The sequence below is a fragment of the Rhyacophila brunnea genome, unplaced genomic scaffold (genome assembly GCF_057557595.1).
Source record: "Rhyacophila brunnea isolate RB1 unplaced genomic scaffold, BYU_Rbru_1.0 scaffold_22, whole genome shotgun sequence".
Lineage (NCBI taxonomy): Eukaryota > Metazoa > Arthropoda > Insecta > Trichoptera > Rhyacophilidae > Rhyacophila > Rhyacophila brunnea.
The window spans coordinates 1,491,268-1,506,385 of NW_028232882.1; the positions used below are offsets into that span (position 1 = coordinate 1,491,268).

Consider the following 15,118-nt stretch of genomic DNA (forward strand, 5'->3'; position numbering starts at 1 on the left):
CTATATTTATTCAGTATATCTATCAAGTACAAAAAAAGTATTTATTAATACATAGAATTGTCAAGTTTATAATATGATTGAACAGAAAATTTAAAAACGTGGTATATAAAACGTTCTTTTTATCTTGTAATCATGTAATATTGAATTCACTACCAAAAAGGATGTCTCACATCACACCATTTCATTTGGTTACATAGGGAGCAGTAGCGGACAGTTGGTACATATACAACATTTTATACTCGATGACAGCAGGTTTTTAAAACAAATGAATATCGCATTTGCTGTCATTCGCATTACACACTGACATGAAGTGAGCAAGCAACTTTATTATTCATTTACAAATTAGTTTTTAATTCGAATATATGATAAAAATGTACTGTACTATTTTACATACATAATTTTGAAAACACTTCTGAGAAAATATATTATAAAACCAATAGAAAAAATCTTTTTTGAAAAAAGTAAGACACCCAGCAGGTTCGAACCTACATCACTCGGGTTCCACGCCCATGTTATGTGCTACCACTATGCTATAGGCGTATAGACTATAAGTACGACAAATTTTAACTTATGGCTCTTAATACTCTCTGAAGCGCTTTCCAAACTGAGTTACTATTGGGGATCGTTGAATTTGCTAATATTTTTTTATTAACTATTTTAATTGATTATTTTCTCAGAAGTGTTTTCAAAAATATGCATGTTCAATAATTAGAATGTTACATTCTGAAATCTTATGAATTATTCGTTGGATTAAAAAAAATCGGTGCCTCAAATCTTGATACACAATCTTTACAATGAAAAATAAATATACACCACAATATAAATAAAGTTTTACGAATATAAATTAACAGTGTAGAATGTTATAATAGTTATAAGAATGAATAATCATAATAATAAATTGTGTTGCAACTTCCGTCACACGCCAAACGCGTTACATCGGTGTCACACGCCGAATGCGTTACATCGGCGCGCGCAACTTTGTCACACGCCAAAAATACACTATATTCTGATTTCCCAAACGCGCCAAAAGAAGTATAACTTCAAAAATAGATAATTGTACTATTTTAATTTTTCGTCCCACACCACACATGAGAAAATGTACTCTCATAATAAACAGTTCGAAGAAGCTAGTGTTTTATTATCGTATTGTTTTGTTCCTTAATTATTATCTACCTATTATACAAAAGTATCCAATGTGCTAGATTTCCTCAGTCGCTTTCTAAAACTGACAATTATAAACGAGAACCTTCTTTATATAGAGCATCGTATGATATTATATTATAAGAGGAGGACAGGGGAGTAGCCTAGTTGAGATGCATAATTAAATAGCCCAGTCAATGCTTTTGTCTTCTGAAGTGAATACGTTAGCTAGGTCACTCCATTGTCTGTGTCTCCCGGAAAGTTATAATCAATAGCATTTTGCTTACAAATGAAATAATTCGAAAGGAAACGTCGCAATTTCAAAATGCATTCGTTCCAATTGAAGTTATTATGCGATAAGTAATTTAGTCGCAATTTTTGTTTGAGAATCCTTGCTTGATAATAATATACTCTAATTTAAAGAACTTGCTTTTGGAAAATGATAAATAAATTGCTCTTATTGACTTTATTACTATAGATCCACCAGTATAAGTTGTCTGCTGGGTGAAGGCGCCACACGCTAACATTTGACATATATTTAATAAATCATTTCTTTTATTCAACGAATAATTCACAAGATTTGAGAATGTAACATTCCATATATTAAACATACATAACTTGAAAACACCTCAGATACAAGTATAAGTACCCACTAGAAAAAATCACATTTAAGAAAATACGTTGCTCGATGGGATTTGAACCCCTATATCCACCGGTATTACGCGTATATGCTTTAACCGAATAAGCTATGAGCCTCCTACCTAATTGCGATAATTTAAGCTAGTAGGTCCTTCAGGAAATGCTTAATAAATTGCGTTATTATTGACTACCTATCTGTTTTTGTGGTTTAAATCAATGTTCTCAGTATTATCAAACAAGTGTCTTGTTGACTCATTAGCCCCAATCTAGATGGTATTAAAATTCAAATGTATTTATTTGAATATAGTGAACTTTACAAAATTACAAATTCAAGGCGTTCACAACATGACATGAAATACAAACTAATACTATTACAAAAAACGCCCATTAAAACAACAAATACATATAAGGAATAGAGTAAAAGAGTAAATATTAACTACATAGAACAACACCGAATGAGCTCAGGGGTCTCTATTTGAAGAATACCTATATAAAAAAACGGCCATCTAAACTCATCCTCAAGTAAGTAAAATATATATGAAATATTAGAAGCGATTTGGTTGCACAGTTATTGCAAGTCCAATTGGCACATCCAATGGCAGGTTAATTCTGCACTTTGAGAGAACAATCAACCGATATCTACGATAGTTATCAAGGACATGCAGGTCAACACTACCAAAAATAGAAGTGTTCGCATTTATACCGCGTATTAGTCGGTAAAAGTACGTTGCCAAAATATTAGATCTCTTCTAACTTTTAGCTGATTATAGTATGTCTACCTAAGAAAAAGTCAATTGGATAAAGCCACGGGTAGTATTCATATAACTCATGTATAAAAAGTCTCTTCTTCTGAACCCTTTCCAATATAAGGTTGTACTTCACTGATGCAGTGTCCAAACAATATACTCATTCTCAAGCCAAAAGAATATAAATAATTTAAAAAACCGTAATATCCGAAAAGACCAATCCCAACATTTGTAGCGCATTTTTACAAACGGTAAACATATGGCCACTGAATGTCAGTTTACTCTCAAATGTAATACCAAGATCCGTTATAGATCTCTATATATATAAAAATCTCGTGTCACGATGTTTGTGGTCGCACTCCTCCGAAATGGCTCGACCTATTTTTATGATTTTTTTATGTATATTTGTTAGATATGAGAATAGGTCAACAAGTATATTTCATACCGCTATGTGATTAGGGTATCTCTATCCAGAAAAAAAATTCTTTTATTTTTTTGACATTTTTTTTTTGTATTGTTTTTATTATTTGGCATCAAAAAATACCTATAAACCCAAATTTTCACCTTCCTACCCCCACCCTCCCATTTTTTAAATTGCGATTTTATTATTTTTGTATGAACAAATTTAACCGTCGTTCGTATTTCAAACAGAACGAAATTATTTATGTTGTTGAATGACAGATGGCGCTACGTCCGAGAAGAATTCTAGAAAAGCGTTGCGTCATTTTGACATTTAATTCGACATATCACAACGCAGTGCGTGCAAAATTTTGTACGATTTATTTTTTTTTTTTTTTTTTGTGTGCGTGTATTACAGGCAGGCATTACAATGCCAGCAAGACGCAAGGGGCCATTTGGGCCGTCGAACGAATAAAGCCACAAACATGCGAAATAGTAGAGAAGAAAGAACAGACAAACAAATCCAACAAGATAACAAAAACGTGCGTGTGAGCATGTCGCAATTGCGTGCATCTCAATCACAAGAGGCACGAGCTGAACGAAATCAACAACGACAATTGGAACGGAGCCAAGCGCGCCGGTTCGTAGTCAATACACGCAGAGCAAATGATTGACAACGCCAACAAGTACATCGAGCATTTACATCCGCTTCATTTCTTCGTCTTGCATTCGAGTACGAGCCAGATATTAAATATTCCGCTCATCCGAAAGTGCTGATTGGTGCTATGGACAAAGAATGTCTCCATTGTCATGCGCTCAAATTCAAACATGAGTCAGCCGGGATGTGTTGCACATCAGGAAAAGTGCAACTACCAGAAATTGAGATACCACCAGAACCATTGAACGGCTTGCTCATCGGCACGGTTCCAGATTCAAACCTGTTCCTGAAGTCCATTCGCACATTCAATTCATGTTTCCAAATGACTTCGTTCGAAGCAACAGAAATAGTTCATAATACTCCGGCAAATGGTCAACAATTCCATTCTACGTTCAAAATCAAAGGCCAGGTATACCACAAAGTAGGCTCAACCACATATTTTTTTACAAATCTACTTCATGGGCGGTGAGGACATCAATCGTGTGGATGCACGTTGCGGCTACAATAACCTCAATTCGCCTAATGCCAGGCGTATCGTCGGCGAACTGGACGCCCTATTGAATGAGCACAATGAATTATTGAAATTCTTCAAAACACACATGCACGAATTGTAAAGTGGCAATCACGCTATTGTCATCAATCCTGATAAAACATCAGCTGGAGAGCACGTGCGTCGATTCAATGCACCTGTTTTTTACGACATTGCTGGAATCATGGTTGGCGACCGCACATCGACGCGAGATATCGTGATTCGAAGAAGAAACAATAATCTGGAGTTCATCGCTGACACACACCGTTCATATGACGCTCTCCAATATCCGCTAATTTTCTGGTAGGGACAAGACGGATATTGCATAAACATTAAACAACGAGATCCTGTCACAGGTAATTCATAATGATGATCACATCATTACTCATTTTGAATTGAGAAAATGAATGGTTGGTGTTTTTTTGTTTTTATCGGCGGTCATCGTCTACAGCACTCCATTCCTCTTTCTGTCATAGATCCCATCCCCACACCCTTACGATACATTCGTTATTTTTTATTTAACAACCAAAATATTCACTAGAAATAATTTATATGGCAGAACAACGTTTGCCGGGTCAGCTAGTAATATTATATATTCCAATAGAAAGTTCTTAATAATTATAAACAATGTTTGTATATACTTTGATGGGCTTTCCATCTAGTTATATATAAATTAATACGGTGCATTAAGTCACTTTCGGTAATTTCACAGTAATTTTCGCTCGATCATGTCACTATCGTTTTTTTTTACTCTATCACATCTATGTGAATAAACAGATTCATAATGTACATAAATTGAGCGTTTAAACTTCAAAATAAAGTCGAAAAATAAGCATATTATACGTAAATATCTAGTTTCAAAATACATAAAATGAAAAATACACTGTTTGGTCATTTAAATGCTTGCAGCTCTGTGAAAAATGATACAATATACTAGTAAAAACTATATCGATGCAATTTTTTTTTCATTTAAATGCTCATATATCGGTGCTTTTATAAGACTTGAAATAACGAATAAGTGCGTTTTTTTCTCATCTATTTTCCGAATTCCGAAGTAGCTCACAACACATAATTTTTTGCAAAAATTCGATCACAACATTAAAAAAATTGGCTACCCCTCGTATAGATAACGAGTAATCTGATATATCCAGCCTCTTAGTTCTCTAATAATGATTACAATCAAATATGTATCCTTCGTAGATAACATCTTATTACAGAAACTGAGTGGGATTTTTTCATTTCTTACATCATGTTTGTTTACTCTAATTGCAGACGGCGCGTGTCGATAGTCGACAATGTCGGCGACGGCGAAGGCGCCGCGGCGGCCCCCGTCGGCTGGGTGCGGGCGTCCCGTCCCCAGGAAGTCGTCCCGCAGGCGCCTCCCGTCGGTGAGGGACGAAGAATAGCCGCGCCCCTCCTCGACAGGCTGGCGGACAACTCTGACAGAAGACAGTACGGAATGGGGGTCACCGGCAAGACTTTAGGGTAAGTATCATATTATCTAACTACTTCATTTTATTTAACCCATGGCATTGATAAGTATTCATATATGTATTACCAGTCGGCAAGCTGTAGTAATATTTAGTGATAATATTCTGGGTATGGCTAGTTATTCAATGTAAAGAGAGTTAATGTTCAGCAATGATTAAGTCGTACATCTGGCAACTTTGAAAAAAGGATTGCATGAAGTTGCGTATGACAGTTATAAATTGTTTAATGCAATAAATTGAAAAGAATCTTCTAAAGGCCCACTTTCAAGTACAATATTGGTAGAGTATATGCTTCATAACTCTTTGCACTCTGACTATAGGGTGAAAAAGATGTAATATATTCTTAAAATATTCTTTTATTCTTTTTACATATATTATCTGTCTATTTATTTATTATATTAATACAAGTAAATATCATTTGATCTAATTTTATGCGAGGTAACCAGGCAAAGAGGTGTATCAGTATTAGTAAAGAGTGCGAAAAAGTGCAAAGTTATAAAACGTATGCTCTAACTATTATCAAATAATACTCCTGTTAGTTAATCAATCCGGTGTAAAAAAAATTACAAATTTCTGAGCTATTTAATGATATTTTTAAATACTATTCTATATGACTTAAAAACCGCCAAGATATGTAGTATTTAAATAATATGTCAGAAGTGACACTTTATATTGTTTATTAATTTAAGAGAACAAAACATTGTAGACAAAGCAAACACAAATTCAAGACATTCACAACATGAGATTTACATTACAACAATTAATATTACTCTCACAAGAGAGAAGAAGAAAAAAAAATTAAAAAAAAACAAACAATTTTCATTTGAATCATTGAAAATCTCTATGTCATAAGGGAGCGCATTGACTAGTCTTGCACCTCACGCTAATGGTGCTTGATATGCTTGACTCGAGAAAACAGTATTGACCCAGAATAGGTCATGGCTGTGACCACGTAGTAATTGACAGGCGCATAATATAAAGTTTAATTCTTTAGGACGCCAGGAATGGAAAACGAGATTCAAGAGAGAGACAAGTGAGCATGTTTTGTAGAAAGGCAGTCGGAATTGTTTTTTATTACAATATGTTCGATATATTTTTAAAGAATATTTATTCTTAAATTTTGCGCCCCCTAAATTTGGGCGTTTTAAGCAGTCGCCCGACTCAATCTACCCTCAGATCGACTCTACCCACTGTTATTGCATTTTGTTATGATTACAATAATATTGAAATTGCGCGACAAGATTAGTACATATTGTGTTGAAGGAATTCAATAATACACCAGCAAACAATGACCAGCCATAAATTGACTAATAAATTTGTCAAAAATACCTAGACGCCATAATGTATGTAATGTTTTTATCTCCGAAGTTTAAATCTGTTACCTTCTACCGTTCTATTATAGCTTTGAGTCATTTAATTTGTAATAACAACATTAATAACCGATTGAGTGAGTATATGAGATAAGATACGCAATTACCAGCAATAGTGATGAAGAAATTCGGGATTTCCAGAAAAGAATTCTCGAAATATCGGGAAATTTAAAAAAACCTCTAAAAAATCCTAAAATCAGTGTAAAAACAGACAAACAAATACAAATAGGAAAACAAAAATAATTAAAAACATTACTTATTAAAATAGAATTTCAAAAAACACAGACTATCAATCGTTGCGTCTGACATCCGCATACGTTTTTGAGACTCAAAATTCCCTGACGTTGAAAAATTGCGCTCATTTTGAGTCGAAGTTGGCTTAATTTCGTTAAATGCCCCGATCAAGTCTGTGAACGTTTTGTGTTTTCCGTCTACTTTTTTCACATAGAAAAATCGTTTTTCAATTAATTTTTGATAATAAAGAAATCCCGATTCCCGAGAAAAGATTCTCGAGATCCGGGATTTCCCGAAATGTTAAAAATTTCAATTCTCGAGATTCGGGATTGAAATTCTCGAAAATATCTCGAGAATTCCCATGGGGAAATTCCCGAAACCCAACTCTATTTCTACGTCATGTTATTATTGTACAATAATATATTATATTTTAAAATAAATTGGGAGAGAGAATGCAACCTTATTCGATACCTTTTTCCTGTAAGAATTTTATTAAATAATCGTTTTTGTTACAGATCCTTCAGAAAATCGGTGGTAACGCAAGCAAACGTGAAGAAACAACTAGATGACATGCGAGACTACCGGCCATATTTTACTTATTGGGTTTCCGCCGCCCAGACGCTGATACTTCTGGCGTCTCTCTTCTGCTATGGCTTTGGGCCTGTTGGACTAGACAGAACGAGGAAATCGGGCCAGGTCCTGGTGACCAGTCTTAGTCTTCAACAGGTAATTGATTTAGATCATACACATGCTACCAACTGTTTGGATGAAGATGACTGTGTATTGTTCAGTATTAAACCCTAATACCAAATGACTACTCACAATGAGTATCTGCAACTACATTTTTTTTTTAATATATTAATAAAGATGGTTGTTAACTATTCAAGAATACATTTATATACGAATTCAAATTGAATACACGTCATATCACGTATTAGGCATGGAATTTAAACCGGGGATAGACTGACAACATAACGATAAACATCGATTATTCAGGATTTAGTACACATATGCTATGTAAAGAAATTTGCGATAAGTGAAAAACCAATCTCCTATGTTTTTTTTTATATAACCATGCTTTTGCTTTTTCGTACAAAGCGGCTGAGAGAGCTAATTACATCGAGTCATTTACATATTTGCATTTATGGTGATATTGAAAATTTGCTCGATTACAGTTTTTTATGTATAAATGTATAGATTAATGTCTTTAATTATCTTTATGGCCATAAATAATTAATATTTTGTGTAGTGCTCTTGTGTTGTTTTATTATTTAGTATTTCGTGATGTGTTTTGAGATCAATTTCATGATTATGTTGTTTACACAGAGTTTCGAAAGACCATCGTTTCTTTTATAGTGTTGGGCAGTCGTTGATGACGTGCCATAGAGTTTGAGATGTATGCCCGTCACAAATACAGCATTTATCGTCTCTCAATTTAAATCTTTTTATATAGGCTCTCAGAGTTCCGTAGCCTGATTTTTATCTGCTTTATTAAAAGAATTAAAACATTTAAGTTGTATATTTTGTGAAACTAACTAAAATAAATAGACGAAATAGCTCATAAAACTCAATAGTACCTACTGCAAATATATTTACTCGAAATTATTCTGGTAGATACTTGCTGATCGTAAATCTGCGTCAGCTGGTGATAACGTATCTTCTCAAGACTAGTAGACAACCTTAACATGCTATGTCATTAGCCAGTAAATAGAGATAGAGACTTGCTAACTTTTAGCTGTAGATAACCAGCATATATTAAGTATTCCACCATTTAAAAAAGTAGATAACGTTCTAAGAGCCAGCAAACTGGCTGTTAACGCATTTTAACCACTTTTTATACTGCAGTTTTTATTTTATTAACAATACAAAACGTTTATTTTTAACACACAACAAAAATGTACACCAATTAGGCAGTTTTCAAAAAAGTAAAAGTAAAAAAAAACGTACAAGCTCTGGGGGTTATTATTCATAAAATTCTCTGAAGCTATTTGTACGTAGAAACTGATTCACATATTTTCTCCTTCCGTTCGCTCAATTAATTTTCTATTTGAAATAATATTTTGTCGTATTTAAATAACTCCAACGCATACTCAGTCCACTGGGGGGGGTATCTACTGAACACGACAAATGGATGAAAAAATCAATAATGTTGATAAGCATTTCAAAATTCATGTTTGATCATCATTTATGACACTACAACCCTTGGCGGGTCGTGGCCTCCTTCAAAAACTTTCTCTATCCTGGACGATCTAACGCCGGCACTCTCCAGTTACTCTGACCGAGCATGTTTAAATCACCCGTGACGCAGTCCAGCTATCTCAATCTCTTGCCATCGGGGGGGGGGGGGGTTTAGAACAATTAGTTTAACAAAGTTTAGTGTGCACTATTTATGTGTGGATCTTAACAGCCTACCTCCACCCTTCACTACTGTCTCTGAGAATGTATAATTATATTCATATTAATTAATATAATGATTTTAAGTAGGTATATACAATTACCATTCATTATTCGTCACTGGTGAGAAATGCTCGGTCCGAGTCCATTGTAGGCAAACTGATAAAAGTTTGATTTGATAAAAATAATATTTTAAGTTAACATAAATCGTCACTGAAATCGTTTCGTCAGTCAGACTGTAACAGTTTTATATTCAATCAACGATTTATTGCGAATTACTGGCATCTCCAGTATCTGTGTGTTCAAATATTTCAACAAAAAAAAAATTTGATATTTTAAAATTACTCCCAATATCTGCGGAACAATAATTACCAAGTCCTAACGGTACGATAAATTTACGAAGCTTAGTAGGTTTTTTTGTTGTATTTTGAGAATCCTTAGAGGGCCAATTAACGCGATTATTTTCTCTCGAATAGGTTTTTTTGTACTTTATTTTTGTATCATTGGAGTATTATTTTAGTTGTGTGTACAACGATAATAACGAGATCTTTCATAAGGCGGATGATTTATTGCAACTAGTAGGTATTAACATACGCTACACATCACTACCTACATTATACGTATCATTTGTTTTGAGTATTATTGAATATGCCAGCATTATTTTGAGTCCTAATATCCACACAATTAAGTTTGATCGAATCCACAACAGATTTCTTAGATTTCTCTACTTAAGAACATATGGGTACTTTCCTTATGATAATAAAATGAATTACCCGACTCGTTTTCTTCTGGGTATGCTATCAATGCAATTCTTGTCCACCCGAAGAGTGATTGCTCTTTTAAAGCATTTCTTTTTACTTCATCGTGGGTTCATTTATAATCCATATATACTGGCAAATATTAATTTTCATGTTCCCACCAATATCACTCGTAACTCTACGGTCTTCATGATACCTCGTCGCAGGACAGATGTTATGTTTCATGATGCTGTGTATCGTGCGATTAACTTATTTGATGGCACCATAAAGGTTGATTTATTTTATATTAACTATATAATGTTTGTGGACGTGTTAAATAGGTTAAATTTATAATTATATATATTATCATGTTTCTTTAATATTTACATAAACACATGCTGTCTTTTCTACTTTCTTATTATATTAGTTGTTATTTGTAATTAAGACATTTTTATAATTTTGTATTTATTATGTATTATGGCGCATTGGCCAATCGCTGTTATGCCGTAATACTCTTTTTCTAAATAAATAAACATCTGAAACAGTTATAATTCTTGTAAGAGTTAAACCTTTGAAATCAAATTATGTTTGATGTAAAATTCTAGAACCTGTACCTACATACAAATATTTTATAACAGGCATTAAATTAATTAATTAATTAAATTATATTAATTAATTAAAGACTATATGTCTGTGCGGTTCCTGAGTAGTATGCGACGCTGAAAGACCGTCATCTTGAAGGTAATTGTCAGGTGATTTACCTTCAGAGATGTGTTTAGACAAGACAGCAAGAAGATGATAGAAAAACAATAAAGCTTTCACGAAAGTTAAAACAAAAAGTTCATTCAACGGAAATGCAAGTACATACGAGTATACAGCGTAAAAGTTATACGCGTTACTAGTAATTTAAAATAATAGACTAAAGCTCAAGGTGCGTAACCCTTTTTATAAATTTTGGTGATATCATATTAATTAGTTTATTGACTTCTTGTGTATGATATCCGGGCGTGTGTATATAATAATTATGTAGGTATTACATGGCTATTGTTTATTAACTCTTATTAATTTGTAAATTTCGATAGGTATAATATATTCAGGTCATATGACAGCTTGTCGGATGGCTAACGATTGTATTGATAACATTATCTAATCAAAAACATGTGGTAAATTTCCTTTGATTATTATAATATTAATACATCAGACAGACTACGCCCGTAGGCTGACGGCACATGATTCGCATAGTCAAACTTTGATAAATAACTTGATAATATTGATATATTATATATTACATAATAATTTAGACGTCAGCAGCGTAGAGGCAATGAGGTAAATGGCAGACAGAATACGGTATTTGATTGCCTTGATACACCGCCTGTTATTATTAATAATATAAGACTAGCTTTGATTACATCATTAATGAGACTTTATACAAATTATAAGCGGGTAGTACATCATCAGCCTGGGTCTAACTACTATCTCCTCCACCCTAGTTATTCGCTGCTACGTACATCCATACCATGGTCCCCACATCCTGAAACGGGCCCCAGGCTAGTATGTTTGGCGGGCCCCCCTACCAATCGCTAAGGATAAAGGCAGTGTGGCGCGCTACAATAGCGTTTTCCATGGTGTACGCGGTAAAAATTAAGGTGTATTGTTAGCGATTTTTTGTATTTTTAATATGTACATCATTTGATTTATGGAGTTGTCGAGTATCGGAACATAGTTAAAAATTGCATCGTACAATCAAATATTTTAATTATTCATAATTATTGAACTAAATAGCGCCTACAGACTTTTTAGGGAGCAAATTTGTGGTCTGCGTTTATCGCACTTATCGGTCGACTCGTCACGCCGGGCCCTTTCTGAGCCTGGGCCCCTAGGCTAGAGCCCTGTCAGCCCCTCCTTGTAGGGGCCATGATCCATACCACCGCGCGGCTTAAGCGTCGGACTATAGCGTCGTGGGTCCCAGGTTCGAATCCTGGGTCTGGCAGTTGCATATATTGTTTTTCAATTTGTGCATGAGTATGGAGCATGGGCCTAATAGGTTGAGCAAGTGGCTGACATCCATTTCTCGTAAAAACGAAATCTGTTAATACATCATCCACGCTGTGGAGGCCCATATGAGCTTATTATAATTGTACATGGTCAAAAAAAAAAACGTACATCCACCGAACTTTAAGAGTTCTTCTATCCAGCGAGTTTTATGGCATGGCCATTTAGTGTCCCTTGCGTGACAGAATTTGTCAAATCCATTGCTATTTTATCTCCTTGGCGAATTTTATCACATCACGTGTTTCTCTCTGCTTTTTTATCTATTGGTTTATTTTGTAGTCTTTCCGCATTATGCCCAACATACACATTTCCATGCCACGTTGCGCTACTCATATTTTTTTTATTTCTCATACTTAAGACTCCATGTTTTACACTCATACGTGAGCACTGGTAGCACGTATTGGTTAAACACTGTACGGTTGAGACCATGGCACCCACATCCTGAAGCGGCCTTCCAGGTTAGAATATTTGGCGGCCCCCCTACCTGTCGCTAAGGATAAAGGGAGTGTGATTCTCTACAGTAGCATTTTCCAAACGGTGTACGCGGTAAAGTTAATGTGTATATTTAGTGTTTTTTTGTATAGTTTAATACATCCATTTGAATTATGGAGTTGTCGAGTATTGGATACACAATTAAAAATTGTATCGTATAACCACATAATTTTTAATTGCAGGGAAATAGCGCCGCAGGCGACTTTTTTACTAGTGAAGCAAAGTTGCGATGTATGTTAAGCTAACTTATCTGCTCGACTCGCCTCGCCGGGCCCTTCCTCTTGTGGGAGCCATGGTTAAGACACACTGGGAGATCACTTTTAAAGATACTATTCAGGCGTCCAAATTTAATCTAAGACAGTTTGATTCTTCAAAAAATCTCGAGATCGCTCGTAGATATTTCATAATATTATATTACTATAATAATTATTTTATGGAATCCTGAAAAATACATTTATTCTGAACATGGGTAATTACATTTCGGAGCTTTTATTTTTAAGCGTTTCTGAGCTGCCAATTTATTATAGTATTTTACTAAAGCTTCAGGTTTTTAGATTTATTTTTTTAGCTTTCCTGAATTGCAGGTCAAAAATATTCCTACCAGAATCATACGACAGTTTTTCGTGTAAATCTATGTGCGTGGTGCACTAAAAACATGTACAGATTTTGGTAAAAAGAACTAACTACTAGTAATGACTTGGATCAATTATTTATATAGAAGATACAGTGCTAAAATAACGGACTGTCTTATAAAATGGCCATATTAACAATTTTTCGACCATGTCCGATCCTAATAGGATCATATGGGCCTCCACAGAGTAGAGGTTTGTATTAACAGATTTTGTTTTTACGAGAAATGGATGTCAGCCACTTGCTCAACTTATTAGGTCCATACCCTGACTCACACACAAATTGAAAAACAATATGTGTACTTGCCAGACCCAGGATTCGAACCTGGGACCCACGGCATGATAGTCCAACGCTTAAGCCATGCGGCCACCGTGGGCTTAACAATGGTTACATGTAAATTGTACGTATTACATTTCACCGTTGCACAGTTTGCCGTGAACTTTCTTATCGGAAAGAGATGTAAAAATTACGTGTTGTTCGTGGAGCATAGCTGACAATAATATTCAAATTTCAATTTAAGTTAACCTAACCTAACAAATAATCCAGTATATCGGCTATTTTCAAAATTTGTTTGCTGTTGGCTTCCTGTAAACCGACAAGATCCGTGTTTTATTTAGACATGAATTTTATCTCAGTACTGTATGACCCAAAGAGGTAAGACGGTCTTTAATGTACGACCATATATTTCCGATACAACATTTCACGATGATGTGTGATACGGCGAACTGCATACGTAAAAATTTCCGGACATGGTTAACAAGAAGGAATGAGCGGTTTACATTTTATTATCACTCAAATAAAACTGTTGTGCATCAGTACATTGAAATAAGTTTTCGAATATCACTGAGTTATATTATTTTTCTTATACTATATTTAGTAGTGAACAAAATAATGTAAAGCCGAATGTTTATAACTATTATGTACCCAATGATGGTAATTAGATATTGTTATTTCTTTTTCAGGTCGAATATCACGAACCAGCAAACTTCTGGCTAGGCCCAAAGGCAGCGGACCTAATCCACCTGGGCGCCAAGTTCGCGCCATGCATGAGGAGAGACTCCAAGATACTCCGCGAGGTCTCGCAGGGTCATCAGAGGGAACGGGACACGGCGTGCTGTATTAGAAACGACGACTCGGGATGCGTGCAGTCCAGCAAAGCAGATTGCTCGGTAAGTTATAATATTTGTTTAATTATGATATAACTGTATAGTATACCTATTGTAATAATATTGTTGTATGTACTCTTGTGGAGTGTGGACTATAGGTTATTGTTATGTATTCAATTGAACTTGCAAAATTAGCATCGAATCATTGATATCTGGTGAAAATATGGAAATCACTACAGTCAAATAAAGTCTGAACTTAAAATAGCTTACGATGCAATCTTTATGAGTATCGCCGGATATGCCGCCAGCACGTGGTATCATAGATGTAAGTTATTGTCCATCCGGAAAAATCTTCTCAGCGGTCAACGCTCACCATTACTTGCCCTCACTAAGGCTTATAAGACGACTTCTACCGACGCGTTGCCTGTCCTTGCTGGAGTGCTTCCGTTAGACCTGCACATTCAAATCCCTGGTGCCACGACCGCCTTGCTCGGGGGTCTGG

The 15,118-nt window shown here is 34.9% G+C and overlaps 1 protein-coding gene across 1 annotated transcript in view; it reads left to right on the top strand.

Moving 5' to 3' along the window:
- Positions 1-15,118, top strand: part of rho-5 (rhomboid-5) — a 477,723-nt gene that overhangs the window by 431,875 nt on the left and 30,730 nt on the right. Inside the window, exons 5-7 of the mRNA XM_085949601.1 lie at positions 5,384-5,596; positions 7,721-7,931; positions 14,473-14,679. Of these exons, the coding sequence (XP_085805727.1) occupies positions 5,384-5,596; positions 7,721-7,931; positions 14,473-14,679 (631 nt within the window). The remainder of the gene's footprint in view (positions 1-5,383; positions 5,597-7,720; positions 7,932-14,472; positions 14,680-15,118) is intronic.